The sequence below is a fragment of the Mytilus galloprovincialis genome, chromosome 4, assembly GCF_965363235.1.
Source record: "Mytilus galloprovincialis chromosome 4, xbMytGall1.hap1.1, whole genome shotgun sequence".
Taxonomy (NCBI): Eukaryota; Metazoa; Mollusca; class Bivalvia; order Mytilida; family Mytilidae; genus Mytilus; species Mytilus galloprovincialis.
In genome coordinates, this window is record NC_134841.1 from 33,909,074 (window position 1) to 33,925,232 (window position 16,159).

At 34.4% G+C, this 16,159-nt stretch overlaps 1 protein-coding gene across 1 annotated transcript; it reads right to left on the minus strand.

Annotated features, from left to right (window-relative positions):
• Positions 1-2,660: 2,660 nt before the first annotated feature.
• Positions 2,661-11,855, minus strand: LOC143071942 (uncharacterized). The gene is made up of 2 exons (XM_076246649.1): positions 5,488-11,855; positions 2,661-3,505 (listed from the first exon to the last, which is right to left on the minus strand). Exons 1-2 carry the CDS (start codon positions 11,783-11,785, stop codon positions 2,781-2,783), a joined length of 7,023 nt encoding a protein of 2,340 aa, XP_076102764.1. The 5' UTR covers positions 11,786-11,855; the 3' UTR covers positions 2,661-2,780.
• Positions 11,856-16,159: the final 4,304 nt, after the last annotated feature.

The following is a 16,159-nucleotide window of genomic DNA, read 5'->3' on the forward strand; positions in this document are numbered from 1 at the left end:
ACACCCGTGATATCGCTGGTCCGTAACTGAATTAAAGTATACAACTATGCCTAAGCCTTATTTTAGTAATTGATATTGTCATCTGATTAAGTCATGTCGATTATAAGATCCACAGTTTTCTCTGCTGTCAAATCTTTCTGTTTGAACCCGTCAACCTGGAACTTATCAGTAATTGGAAATATCAATTATTTGGAAAACAAAAGGTCCTGGCTATCCAGGAATGGAGTATTTTTTAATCAACATCATTGTCCCATATTAGTTATCTTAGAAAGTCTTGCTGATTGCTGAATAAAACTACAATGGAAAATTTGACAAAGATGGAATTTAGTAGTGTCGGCCCTTTGATTATGACCGGTGTATATAGCAAAATCCTAAATAGACCGTTTGGTGGTGCGCCTGTCAAATGCGGAACGTACCTTTTGATTATGGACCGTGTATATAGCAAACTCCTAAATACACCGTTTGGTGGTGCGCCTGTCAAATGCGGAATGTACCCTTTGATTATGACCCGTGTATATAGCAAAATCCTAAATACACCGTTTGGTGGTGCGCCTGTCAAATGCGGAACGTACAGATAAGGTAATAGGTAACAGGTGAATATATTATTGGTATCGGTATCGGATTTGACCCGGAACTTGTTAATTATTGGCAATATTAATTATGTGGAAAACAAAAGGGTCTGGAGTGGTGTAATTTTTAATCTACACCATTGTCCTGTATTAGCTATATATAGAGTTGAATTCTTTGATTTGTCGTTTTTACCCGATGACGGCTGACAAATTGGACCTCGTAATTTTAGTATTATAGATATAATTCAATAATATATTATTATTTTATATGTATGTAAGTAAAAATTAATAATATGCAAACGTACAGAAAAATTGTGTTAGCGCATACGGAAGAATATCACAAGAACGATTGCAATCTCCTACATTTGTATAAAGTAGGTGAAAATTATATACAGATACATGCAGAGTTATTGGTCCTTGCTCTCTCGTTTTGCGGGAAAATATGAATGCCTACTCAAATCCAATCTATAAGAAAAATCGAATCATTATAGAAGAGTGTCCACCATGCACATGCACTATTTATAACTAGTACAATATAGAATGATATACAAATGGATGAAAATTATATATACATGTAACTGTAATATACAAATATTAATATAATATAAACCAGAGTATATTGATTTGTATCACTACAATATTTTTAGTTACATAGTGTGTTAGTGACCTAATATGATATATACGGGGGCGAAGCTCGAACCCTATATGGAATTTACTGACCCCGTATATATAACATTAGGTCACTAACACACTATGTAACGAATTTATCTTACCGACTATCTTTATTTGTTGAATTTAGACTAGAGTTGTCTCATTTGCTATCATAACGCATCTCCTTATTTCTATATGAAAGTGTTCAAGTGTTCAATTTTTTAAAAAGAACCTTCTTCAATTGGTCTGCACTAAAGAAATAATGCAAACAATAACTATTTATTATCAACAACCTTGATATAACAATATTTAACAGAACTTTCAATACTTTTTAATAATTAAACAGTGCCAAAGTCATAAATTCACTACTAACTGTGTATTGAATTAAGCCCCGCCTCCCTACTAACCTAATATTGAATATACACGGTCTCCACGAGGTCGCTTTTAACCAATCATATTCCTAAAAATGTATAGGAGGTATGATAGATATATATATATATGCACTGTATATAATAGTTATTACGGTGATGTTGAATTCCCTTTCATTTATTTATCTTCAACACAAGAACTTGTCCCAGAAAAGAAAAATATATGTACATTAACCTCACTTTCAATTATAAAGATAAATGATTTCTTTAAAGACAAGACTTAGTGCTTGTGACCATCCACAAGAACTTGCGGTCATTCCATGTTCAGTATTTCAGTTCTTTGATTATTTACGGCCAATGCTTTGAAAATAAAAACAATAGAATGAAATTCAAAACAGTGTGGCTGTGGCCATTGATTGACACATTAAATTCATCCATTGACTGGGACAATTTAGGTGAACGTTTGTATGTAACGACCACTGCTCACTGTGTACTTTTTAAAGACACTTAAACTATGGGGTCACCAAAGGTACTCAACACCTTAATAAAGTATTTCGAAAAATTAATCAGAAATAACACGATGTTTTGATTTATATCAATTATATAAATCAAAACATAAAGGTTATTCCTGATTAATTTTTCGAATTATTTTATAATTAAAGGCGTTAAGAAACCTTTGGTGACCCCACAGTTTAAATGTCTATCGTAGGTACGTCGTGAACAGTGGTAGTTACAGACAAACGTTCACGTAAATTGTCCCAGTCAATAGATGGATTTAATGTGTCAATCAATGGCCACAGCCACGCTGTTTTGAATTTCATTCTAAATAGTTATCTCAGTTGTATGTTTGCTTACAAACTTGGTCTTGCTTGTAATACAAAGCAGTATAATCTATTGATAACATTTTTCGTTTGAAACAATCAGAAAAGTTTGATTTAAAACAAAAAAATATCGCTGCTTTTTTGTAGACTAACGAAACATTTTATCTTTGTCGAAACTTGATTTTGTTGATTTAAAATTATTCGACATTAGTATCTAACAAATCATAACGAATCCAGAGGAATAAGTTCCATGCATTGCAATATTGGATCTTTGTATCATGAAAATTACAAATTTAACAAATATTTACATTCAAATAATTTGGATTATCTACACTTGTTATAAAATTTAAAAATACTTTATTCAATTGTTATTATCGGCGACCACCTCGACCTCTACCACGACCCCTGCTTCCACCACGACCTCGTCCACGACCACGATATCCTTGATTGCCTCTGTCATGGTAGTCATCTCCATACCCGTCTGCATTAAATTTTCCATTTCTCCCATAAGATCTTCCATTATAATATTTGTGATCTTCCTGGTCATCGACACGTCCAGTCGAACCATTATTATTAGTACTACCATCCCATTTATTTCCTCTACCCCTAGCCGGGGACTTATTTTGAAAACCTTCCTCTGCCTGATGTTTATTTTGGTATCTATTAGGACTTTTTTCTACATGGGACTTTGCGGATGACGGTATATGTTGTTTGTCATTTTTATTAGGTTTTCTTGTTTTCTCATTTGTCGTTTCCACTTGCATCGCTTTTTCCATACCCTTGTAAATACCTCTACGAGATTGTCCTTGGCAACCGCGGAATTTTTCACTATTACTTTTGTTTCTGGCAGGATTCTTTAACTTCTGTAACGAATTTATATCTCCAACGTCCTCACTGAAATCAGCTTGTTTGTCTTTACAAAAAGTACTTCTTTTACCTCTAACAGTTGTCACCTTGGTCTTTTTATTGGTTTTTGCCGTTGGAAGTCCGTTTGTGACGAAACGTTGTCCATCATCATACTGGAACTGTGTTTGTTGATTAACGTTTCCCTTACAAATCACACACGAACTGTACATGATCGTTGATACAGCATGCCCTGAAAATGACAAACGAATAATTTATTGTATGACAAATACATGCATGTAGGTATATTTTTTTTTAACTGAACTGGAATTTCACAATAGTTGACAATTTCATATGAAAACAATTAACCTAAATACAAAACTGATAAGACATAAATTTAAAAAAAAAAAGTTTTCTTTATGGACTCTTTGTGGACAGTTGTTCTCCATTCGTTTGATGTATTTCATTATTTGATTTTGCCATTTGACTAGGAACTTTCCGTTTCGAAATTTCCTCGGAGTTCAGTATTTTTGTGATTTTACTTTTTGTTATAGCTTTCCAAATATTTATTCTTTTATGGGTATCAAAACATTTGGCTCCGAGTTCTCAATACATGTAAATAAATACGAGAAAAGCATATTTGATAAGAAAATACAATAATAATGTTAACGTTGTTTTACGTTTCTGTGAAATTCTATGTTGAATTATAATATGCTTTTTAGCTCACCTGGCCCAAAGGACCAAGTGAGCTTTTCTCATCACTTGGCGTCCGTCGTCTGTCGTCCGTCGTCGTCGTCGTCCGTCGTCGTCGTCGTCCTCGTCCTTCGTCGTTAACTTTTACAAAAATCTTCTCCTCTGAAACTACTGGGCCAAATTAAACCAAACTTGGCCACAATCATCATTGGAGTATCTAGTTTAAAAAATGTGTGGTGTGACCCGGCCAACCAACCAAGATGGCCGCAATGGCTAAAAATAGAACATAGGGGTAAGATGCAGTTTTTGGCTTATAACTCAAAAACCAAAGCATTAAGAGCACATCTGACATGGGGGTAAAATTGTTTATCAGGTCGAGATCTATCTGCCCTGAAATTTTCAGATGAATCCAACAACTTGTTGCTGGGTTGCTGCCCCTGAATTGGTAATTTTTAGGAAATTTTGCCGTTTTTGGTTATTATCTTGAATATTATTATAGATAGAGATAAACTGTTAACAGCAATAATGTTCAGCAAAGTAAGATTTACAAATAAGTCAACATGACCAAAATGGTCAATTGACCCCTTTAGGACTTATTGCCCTTTATAGTCAATTTTTAACCATTTTTCGTAAATCTTAGTAATCTTTTACAAAAATCTTCTCCTCTGAAACTACTGGGCCAAATTAATCCAAACTTGGCCACACTCATCTTTGGGGTATCTTATTTAAAAATTGTGTGGCGTGACCCGGCCAACCAACCAAGATGGCTGCCATGGCAAAAAATAGAACATAGGGGTAAAATGCAGTTTTTGGCTTATAACTCAAAAACCAAAGCATATAGAGCAAATCTGACAGAAGTAAAATTGTTTATCAGGTCAAGATCTATCTGCCCTGAAATTTTCAGATGAATCGGACAACCCTTTGTTGGGTTGCTGCCCCTGAATTGGTAATTTTTAGGAAATTTTGCCGTTTTTGGTTATTATCTTGAATATTATTATAGATAGAGATAAACTGTAAACAGCAATAATGTTCAGCAAAGTAAGATTTACAAATAAGTCAAACCTGACAGAAATGGTCAATTGACCCCCTAAGGAGATATAGTCAATTTGTAACAATTTTCATAAAATTTGTAATTTTTACTAACATTTTCCACTGAAACTACTGGGCCAAGTTCAATATAGATACAGATAATTGTATGCAGCAAGAATGTTCAGTAAAGTAAGATGTACAAACACATCACCATCACCAAAACACAAGTTTTTGATGAATCCATCTGCTTCCTCTATTTAATATTCACATAGACCAAGGTGAGCGACACAGGCTCCTTAGAGCCTCTAGTTTAAAAAAAAATTAAGGACTTAAGTAGGATCTATTGTGAATCGCAGGCTTGGTCTGCAAATAATTTGTTGTAAATATCAACTTTGTTTGAGCTTTGAACATGTGTTGTCCGTCTTGGACAATATAATTGCAACATAACCCCTCCAATGGAGTGCTAAAATGGAGTGCTATTACATAACATGATGTGTTTAAAAAAAATCCTACCATTTTGACATATTGTCCATTCGCCCTTATGTATGCCAAACACATTCTGTAATTGCGGATATTTTCTGGTATTTGTCAAGTACCCATCGCCCTCCATGTCAGCAATGAACGGTCTTAATATTTTATTTAGCTGCTCCCTTTTTAGATATTTCTTCATCAAGAGAACAACTACAACTATATCATGGCCTGTTATTGAGACACGACCATTCATGTCGGTAAATATGCCATCATTTTCTTCAAAAAAAATTCCAATCGACTCCACCAGTTCTAGAGGAAAATCATCTGATTTTTGTCTCACAGGCTCCTCTATCAATGCCGGAAACCAATCAGCAATATAGAATTTACCTAATAATGTTGGGTTTGTCGTGAAAAGGCACAATAGCCATTGGATATGCAAACTGAATATATTCTCAGACAATTGCAAGCAATCTTTAAATGATTGTGCTGTTTCAATATCGTTATGAATGAAATCGGTTAATTCCTCTGCATCTTGAAATTCTTTATCAAACCCATATATTGGCCGCGTGTGCTGAACGATATGAAGATATGTTCCAATGCTTGTTGTATACTCTTCGAATAATGTGAGCATTCCAGCATCACATGCAGGATACAACGTTTTGGAATTGATTCGTACGTTACGAACCTGTTTTTTTGCTTCTTCTAGTGCCATTTTCTGTCTTTTCAAAATCCGTTCATATCTGGGATGATAATAGATAGTTGCATCACAGCATGGACATTCGGACAATAAGTCATTCTTCATTTTATCCATACAATCATCGAGATAACTGCTTTCAAAAGAGTGACGACATTGTGTCAAAGTAACAATTTTACTATCTTTAGTAACATCCTTACAAACATATATTTCCGGTTTACAATCAACACACTTCAGTGGACAAGGTTCGCCACAGTAACCAGGACATTGATGGCCGCACGATAAAGTCTTATCACAAACCTTATTGCAGCTTTGGTGATTGCACTCTTCAAAGCATAGTTTGGTACAACTATAATGTTTACATGCCCATGGACATTTGTCTTTACATGGCTTGCATGGATCAATGCATTTAGAACGACATTTCGAATGGGCACATACAAATAAGCAAGACTTTTGGCACGGACTGCACTTCATGCACGTTTTACTTTGACAGGTATGGCCACACAACATCGTTTTTCTGCATTGGCTTGTACATTCACTATGATCATTCATTCTGCTTGCATGACACGGCCCCGAACAAGCATGTCCACATAACATAGGTTTTGCACACTTTTGATCACAATTTTCTTTTTTTGTATTACTGCATGCTACTTTTATAACATGGTCGCAGGAAAGAGTTTTGTCTATGACAACCTTGCATGGAGATAATTTTGTACTTTCTATTTTCCAACATGGTACAGATATAGTATGTCCACAGTTGTCACGCGTGTGTGTAATATGCTCTAAACATTTAATATCTGGTAGAATCATACGTCTTTTCTGCCAGCATTTAACTTTAGCTGAATGTCCACATTTTTCCAATTTTATCTCAACTTCTGTGGTACATTTTACGTCGGAAACATTTTCTGAGCATAAAACCATTTTTCTATGCTGACACTCAGGCAAATTCTTTAAGACTGCAAATTTACAAGGTATAGTTTCGGGGTTTATATGGCATTTCATTTTCTGAGTATGGCCACATGAACTTAGAGTTTTCTTCACCATTGATGTACACAGATATACCTTAGGGTCAGCTGAACATGGGATACTTTGTTGGTGTTTGCAACCTTCTAAAACAACTTTAATAAGCTGTTCGCAATCACAGGAAATTGGGAAATGACATGATTTCTTACATTGATGGTCATTTTTGCAAGTTTTGTTGCATGAGTCAGTACATTTAATTGAATTACTTTTGTAACATTCGTGTGTCTTGGAATGTTTGCATACGAAGACAGTTGTTACATTTTCTCTGCATTTAACCGATTCAACATCCTGATGGCAAAGGAGTTTTATTTTATGGCCACAAAATGGGAATTCTTTTTCAACTTCCGCTCTGCATTTGTGTTCATTGTGATAATTCATAGCAGAACATTTCCTTTCATATTCATGACCGCATTCGACTCTTTTGTCTGGAATAATAACCTGGCATGTGTTATTCTGGACGTAGTTGGAATCGTAGCAATGTCTTCTGTAGCTATGATCACACGATAACCATTGTTCAGTTACAATATCATTGCATCTATGAACCATCTCATATAATTGGTCATGACACTGCTTTTGATATTCGTGTCCACATGATGTTCTGTTCATTGTTACAATAACGCTACACCTAACGCGAATTTCATACGATGTATCAAAACATTGCCGTTCAATCACATGGTCACAGGATGATCGTTTTTCGATTATCTGAACTCTACAAGGATTCAGCCTTTCAAAACTTGTATCATAACATTGACGTTTAAACTCATGACCACAGTTTGATCTTGTTTCCGTTAAGACTGTGTCACATTTGTGGCGTTTCGGATCAACATGACATTTTATTTGTGCTGTATGCCCACACTGTAGTTCTTTGTCAACAATGGATTTACAGAGAACAGTACTTGGATCGACGCAGCATTCCATTATAGCAGGATGTTCACATGATAATGTTCGGGTTACTTTAGTTGGGCATGGATATTCAGAATAATCCAAATGGCACTTGAGATTGATCGTGTGCTGACATTTAAGCTCCCGTGTTGTTATCGCACAGCATATACAGTCAGAATCAAAATGACATCCCTTTGGACACCTATGCCCTTCTATGCATGTCTCCGAGCATTGTTTAAAGCATTCATATGACGTATGTTCCTTGTCAAATGGATGACAATCGTATCGGCATGCATGTCCACATCGTAATGGAAATTCACATGGAAGATCACAACCCCCATCTTTTACTTTCTTGAAGTCGCTAGGTAACTCTGCGAAAATTCCTTTGTTTGTTGGATGATTTTGACAGTACAGAGGTAACGCTTTTCCTAAGGATGTGTATTTATGGAATGCGTCGTTTTCATTATTGACGTCTTCTTCAATTTGTAGTTTTCTAATTATAGTCTGCCAGTGTTTAGACCTTGTTGTCAACGTAGAGCTGTTCCCTATTATAAAAAGTCCTTGTTTTGCTCTAGACAAAGCCACGCAAATTCTGTTTTCACGATTTAAGAATCCGATATCGCCTCTCGCATTGCTGCGCACTAATGACAAAAGTATGATTTCATTTTCTTCGCCTTGATAGTTGTCAAGCACACATATATTTACTCCTTCGAATTTTGATCTTGGCATTTTTTCTTTTAAGCAAAACATCTGACCAGTATATGCCGCAATTATCGTTATATCAGATGGTTTATATCCCTGCTTAAGCAAATAAAGACAAAGTTCCTTGAGGTATTCAGCTTCGTGTTCATTTGAATAACTTCTACCTTCATCTTTGAAAGCTTCTTGTTTGTTATGTGTGATGAAGAATAAGCTCTTACGAACCCCTTTAATCGGTGGATATTCGTATACATTTTCGTTGTCTATAAGAACATCATATATATGGCGTACCAATTCAGAAATCTCCGGTCTCATTCGATGCTGTTGCTGTAGACAATGGTAACTTAGGTCGTTCTTCACCATTCTTTCAAACAGAGAAACAGATAAATTGAATTTTATGGCAAGCTCATGCACGGCTGGTTTTGGTTCCAACTGCTTATGGTCACCAATCAAAATCAAATGTTTACATCTTGGACTGATTGCAGTCACAATGTGAGCCTCCGGTACTTCTGCCGCTTCTTCGATAATTGTGATTAGAGGTCCAACTTTGTTTAAGGATTCACTGTATCGTGCTGCATTGGTTGTAGTCATAGCAATAACCGAAGCCTGTTGCATGATATATTCGTCTACTTCCATACTATTACGTTTGTAGTTGTCAAATATCTCGTTAAATTCCTTAACACTGTCCCTCAGTTGTTCATGTAGTATAACAATGTATTGCCTTAACCAATACCTATACAGTTGCCAACGCTCCTTCATGGACAGTGTCCAGATATTTTGGATTTCCTTTACTTGACATTCTGACAAGTTTTCCCCATAATGCAGTTCTTTTGTTGCTTTCTCTTTTTCCAGACGGAAAATAAGTTTAAATTTGTTTTCAAGCTTTTTTTTCTTTTTGAACTTAAATGAACTTTTGTATTGTTTGTCTAGATCGAGGCCTATTGAGTCTGGGTAACACATCAAACCAACATCATCAACATCAATGTACCGCTCGTTGTATGCATATTCTGCCTCAGAAATCACTGTAGTAAACTCCTTCTCGTTAGGTTTAAGCGCAAGAGTATTGAGCTGATCGTGAATTTCTTTGTCAGTTGTTTGGTTTTGATAGAATTTGTCCACCTCTTTATACCAGGAATTCGGTGACACATGAAGCCACAGCAACCATACAAAACTTTTGTCATCTCCAAACTGATTTGCATGATCTTCTGAAAGGACACATTTCACAACATCAAACAACAGAACAATATTTCTGCTTTTTAAGACATCGATTGTGTCTTTAACCTCCTTGATTTTTCTTTTAGCTGCATCTGCTTTATCAAGTACACCAACTCGATGATCATCGAAGTCCCGTCGAACTTTTCTCCGTACGTTTTGTATCGAAAGCTGTTCAAGTTTAGGATTTTTACATTGTCGTCCAAATCTAACTACTCTGGGGAAACGACCATCAAATAAATTTTCTGGCATAAAATCAACAATCCCTTCAACAAATTGATCTAATGCATGGTTAGTGTAACAAACAACTAACATATATGGTTTCGGTAATGATGCATGACCTTGATTGTTTTCCTGTAAATCTTCATCCTCCTGACAATCAGAGACCTCTTGTAACCATTGGTGACTATTATGCAGTAATGCTTTAGCAATTTGCAATCCAAGGTGCGTCTTACCAGTCCCAGGTGGACCTTGGATAAGCACAAACTCTTTTGTTAGTGCAGAAATAAACGCTTTCCTCTGAGATTCGTCCATTTTCAATATCCCAGTCGAAGGCCAGTCTTCTTTGAACAACTTTACATTATTTGTTGGTGTCTGTTTAGGAATAGTTTTTCTACGGTTTAAATGTGTGCTTTCTATGTCAATATGGCAACTTCTAATAACAGGTCTAAGATCATATACACAATCTTTTGATATGTATGATGGTATATTGACCTCTTTTTCACAATCAACAAGATATCGTTGGAAGGGGAAAGTATCTTCGTCTATGTATTGCAAGGCTTTAAGTACATGTTTGTAAGCTTCAAAATATGCTGACGTAGCCTCTATCATCATACCATATGTATTTCTTGGCAGCTTTATGTTGGTTCCAACATTAAAAACTTGTACAGCAAAGCAGCCTTTCTTTTGTAAAGTTTCTCGTTCACTTTCAGCTACTACAGCGAAGAAAATCGTATTGAACCGATCGAACGAAACAAGCAATAAAGCACCATAATTAAGTCTCTTTGATTTCATCCAGTTGATACGTTTACGATGGTCTGGGTCTAGTTTTATTTCAAATACTTCACCAGATTCTATTGAAGTGCTTTGTTTCGTTACTAGCACTTCCCTATAGACGAGACCAGTTTCTAATCTAAAAATTCCACTCCGACTTTCTTTATCTTTTTGTTTGAACTCCATAATAGCGTCTCGGAGAGGTGACACGCAGTCTTCTCTGTACAACCTAAACTGTACATCTAAATAATGGTCTAAATTCAAATAGTTCCCGTTAACTTTGTTTCGTCTTAAGAAATGTGCTGCATTTGATACGTCATTATCACCAGGAATAACTGACATAGTTCGGAAATCCTCTGGGGGAACACATTTGTCTTCAGCGTCCTGTTTTGTCAAATATTTTGGCTTTGGTCGTTCTTCACAAACCTTTAGTATATCCTTCTTCAATTCAGAAACAACGCCAAGCATCTTCTGTTTATCTTTGTATTCATCACATTCGCTCACTTGTTCATTCAAAAAACCTACAAGTCCAATAACGTGTGGAGTTGTACACAAATGAGGCATGCATTGGTATAGTTCTTGAAGGATTGTTGAATAATCTCGAAGTAAACAATGAAAATCATGATCACGTGTGTTATTGCATGTCACTCCTACAAGTAATGGAATACTTCGGTGCTTTATCAGGGCTGAATCAGACAACATATTCAATAGCTGAAAGACTTCCTGTTTTTTATTCGGATTCTCACAACTAGAAGCCCTTGCAATAATATGGACAAGCAAGGATAAAAAATCGTCTGATAGTTTCTTCTTGTCTATCAATTTATCCAAAACGTTCATTCTCTTTACCAATATCTCTAATAACTCTTCACTCTGAAGATTTGATCTGTATAAATTCCCTATGAGATCTTCTGGTTGTACTTTGCCTGGACTTTTCGACGCCATGGTGTCAATGTGTTTCCCTGAAATGACATTTTTAATTAAAAAACTTTCAATTTTTCTGAGAACGAGATGAAATGGATGAAAGTCCTTACGCAATCATGTTGTCAATGAAAATCCTTATTGAGTGCTTCCAATAACAAATATTTTATACATTTTATGATTGTAAGAAAAATCAACAACGTAAAACTTTCCAGCAAAAAGGGTTAAAATGGAGAAGGATTTGCTTACCCTTTCGGAGTACCTGAGATCATCCCCGGTTTTGGTTGGGTTCGTGTTCCTCAGTCTTTAGTTTTCTATATTGTATTATGTGTACTATATTGGTGATCTGTTTGTCTATTTTTTAGCCAAGGTGTTGTAAGTCTGAATAATCCTCTTGTATATTTTGCCTCTCTTTTTGACAATGCTGAGCAATGGTATTTGATTGGCACAAGACAGTAACGGCAGCTGGTGAAGATTGGTGTATCTACCTCTTTGGAAAACCAATAATAAGATATCTTCAAAACCTTTTTCGATTGTAAATAAATACCCTTGTCCAAATGTGACGAGCGATGTAACGTTTGAATGGGTTTTATGTTTACATTTTGATAAATTTTAATCATCTTGCAAAAACAAATCAGCACAGACTTAATTTGATCGAAAATAAATGTAATGCTAAGGGAATAAAAAAATATTTTTTATAGAAAGTTTTATAAGAAAAAAGTAACAGGCACAATGAAATCCATTAATTGTTTAAACGAAATATCCTTTAAAAGACGTATGACTAACTTTTTTCACTAAAATTTTGCATTCGTTTGAGGCAGAGGGGACAACTCCAATTTCCTTCCACAAACACTTGTTCAATGTGTTCCGATACATATACATTTCAAATATATATAACAGTATACTATAAACATTTTTTAATAACTGATCGTGAATGATATCTCTCGGATTTATTATCAATCAATGTGATTCATTGAAAAAAGATATTTTAACACAAATTGATCAAAAGGGGTCTGGAACAGTTTACATGTATAAAAAGAGAAAAATGATCCTGCAATTCAGTTGATGTTGTTGATTACTGTGTACATCATATTGTGTTTCGATCGTTTTGTACATTAATCAAGCAGTTGAATTTCTATTTTGATTTTTTTTCCATTTTGTATTGTAGCGGGCTATTAGAGCTTGCTTTATGCAGTATAAGCTGACAAATAGCTGTACATCTGAATTTACCTTTCCTGAAATTCATTTGGATATATATTATCGACATAAACACCAAGTTTTGAACTATGATTCAATGAGACGATCTTATCTTTAATAATTTTACTATATTATAGGAGAATATCAAATTAAAATACGACTTTAAATCTAGCTTCTTCCTCTTTCTTTGAGAACTCTCCGCATCGTGCCTTTGAAAGAGAGCGGACAAGATTGCGAAAAGAAAAACTATACTGGTCTTTCCAGGAATGCCAATTGTCAGTCGAAAGACATAACTCTTCAAGGACGAGGTGAACGACAAAAATAATTTAATTTGTTTTATAACATTCAAAATGAAAAATCTTCCTGATACCGTCACAACTCAACACCGTAAATGTAAACTTATATTAACAATGGTTTGAAACAAAGTGCAGATCGATCTGACTTTAAAATGCTATACAATAATTCATTTATAATTATAATAATCAAGGTAATCAAGTAAGAAAGGTCATTTAACTTGTCATAATGTTCTTACACTATTAGTCAAAATAATGTATATAATTATCCTACTGATATACACAAGGACTCATAGATTAACGTTGATCATCTCGACAAGATTGATATTCTCGCTTGAGCCGGTACGGCGAAAGTGAGAATAGCAATCGAGTTGAGATGACCAATGATAATCTGTTTATCGCTATTTTACCTATGCCGACGTTGTCGATTTCATGCAAATGTTATTAGCAACGCCGCGTGCCCCCTTAGTTTCTAGCGATAATTTTCATATCACTCGACTCCGCTGAGAAAGAAAATTATCAGTCATCAAGATCAAAGGAAAATTTCGTAAATTATCGTTTACTTAATTAATTATATCACTTGACTTCGAATTTGAAAAAAGGTCAGAGTTGTTTACAATTTATCAGAAATTGTACATTTAAATACGATCCAAGAAGTTGATTATCGAATATCATGCTTTATTTTTCTGGTAAATTTGTGCCGTTTAAGGAATAAGTAACAACCATATTTGACTATTACCTTTTTTCAACAAACATTCTTATGACCTTGCAAGTTCGATCGTTCGACAGTTCTGAAGTCCGTAATTTACATTATATAAAATTTCTCATCATTTGAATACAAAAACAATATTATTCCATTTAATGTCAAAAACATTTCAATTTCTATCGATTAAACGATTTCGTGATATGCCGGACAGTCACTTCCTGTTTGATGGATTATTGTTCCCCATGTCTAAAAATGACTCAGATAGTTATGTTTTACATAACATTGCGCGATTCTTTTGTTAAAATACTGATATGGAGTCATTTATTTGTTGTGAATATCCAAGCAATATCGTTAATGTTTAATAGATCCGTTGACTTGTATATCGGAAAAGGGCTTTAAACAGACGGGGAAATGGGCGTAATAAATTGAGAACCAATAATATTTTTAAGCAGGAGTATGTTGTAGAAAACTACTGCAAACTGTTAATGCCTTTTTGTGAAAGAAGCGCCTTTGCAAAATTTAGATGTGGGGTGGCTCCTATTAGACTGGAAACTGGGAGGTATGAAAATTTGCCACTGGAAGAGAGATGTTGTTTTAATTGTTTTAATACTGTCGAAGATGGATATCATGTTATTTTACATTGTCCTGTTTATAATGATCTTAGACAAGTTCTTTTTACTGAGTCTCTAAAAATTGATGAACATTTTAATAGTTTTACAGATTGTCAGAAAATGGTATTTTTATTTTCGAATCAAGATATTATATTAAGATTATGTGCCAAAACCTGTAATTTTATTCTTAAACGACGCCGAGAAGTTTTATATTGTAAATAATAACTAAATACTTTTGTTGTATAATTTTACCATTCAGGTTTAATATTTATTATGTACATATACATATTCTTTTAAGTGATTATCGTCTCTCATAAATCTGTACAGATTGGCTTATGTATACAAAATGTATCTTATATAAATGTATTGTGTAATTTTATACATAAGGTGAGACGTAAATAAAATATTGAATTGAATTGAATTGTTAAACCCAACGCGACGCGTTTGACTGGTACACACATTATCTAGTGGCAAAATTCCAGATTTTATTTTACAAGTAATTTATTATACTAAAACATACGTTTTGAAACTTGAAACATATTGGCACGTAATGATTTGAAAATAGCAATGCAGGATAGAAATATTAGTCATGGTGTGTCTTTTTTAAAATATATCCTAACATATTGTTATATAATAATTAAAACTGCGTATGTAAGCCATTTACATTATGTGTAATAATGTGTATCAACTGAAATTTTAAGAACCGATTAGGAACATAAAATAACCCTTAAAAATAAGTAATTATTAAAAAGACAGACCCCAGTGAGTGCACATGGATCGTATCTTAGTTTACGAGCCCTGTAACAACATTGCCGTTATTTGTTTTTAAAGATCTTCATTGTCTTCATTGGAAACAATATTGGACCACTCGTGTAGATCCCCATGGAATTTGATAAAAAAAAAAAAAAAAATATTTTTTAAAGATATTTATAGAATCAAACAATGAAGAAACCACTATCCCCTACAAACATAATAATATAGTGTTCCTTCGTATGAAAATGTTTGGATCCACCACTGTATCTCTTATATTAAAAAAACATCAATTTAAGATTAGTTGTTCATTAATGGGACCATTAATTGATATTCTTAAGGGAAAATGGGGGGAATGAATGTCCTAGCCAGGCAAGAACCGAAATACGAAATACTATTTTTTGCCCAAGACGGAATGAAAATTAACATCATACGCCAAAAATATGCAAGAAATAGTTGTGTATAAAAAAATTAAAATAAATAAAGCCGGCCTAGCAACAGGCGAAAAAGAATTTTGAACACCGCACCTTCCCCACTCGAAAATCGAATGGTCATTAATTTCTGCTTTAGACACTGTCAAATTATACCACACGATTGGTTTTTTTTCAAAAGTATTCCATTGTATTTTCCCGTATGTATATATTCTGTATTGCGCCACAAGGAGTCCGTCCGAATTGGAAATAAAATATGTTTAATATTTAATTTAAATAGTTAATGTTTTATTCTATTCTATATG

What these genes read in the sequence shown, in the direction of transcription:
- LOC143071942 (XM_076246649.1), bottom strand. Translation starts at nt 11,785, where the DNA reads ATGAACGTTTTGGATAAATTGATAGACAAGAAGAAACTATCAGACGAT. An exon ending in ATGGACAATATGTCAAAATG is followed by an intron (nt 3,506 to 5,487) that starts GTAGGATTTTTT and finishes TGTCATTTTCAG; the next exon opens with GGCATGCTGTATCAACGATC.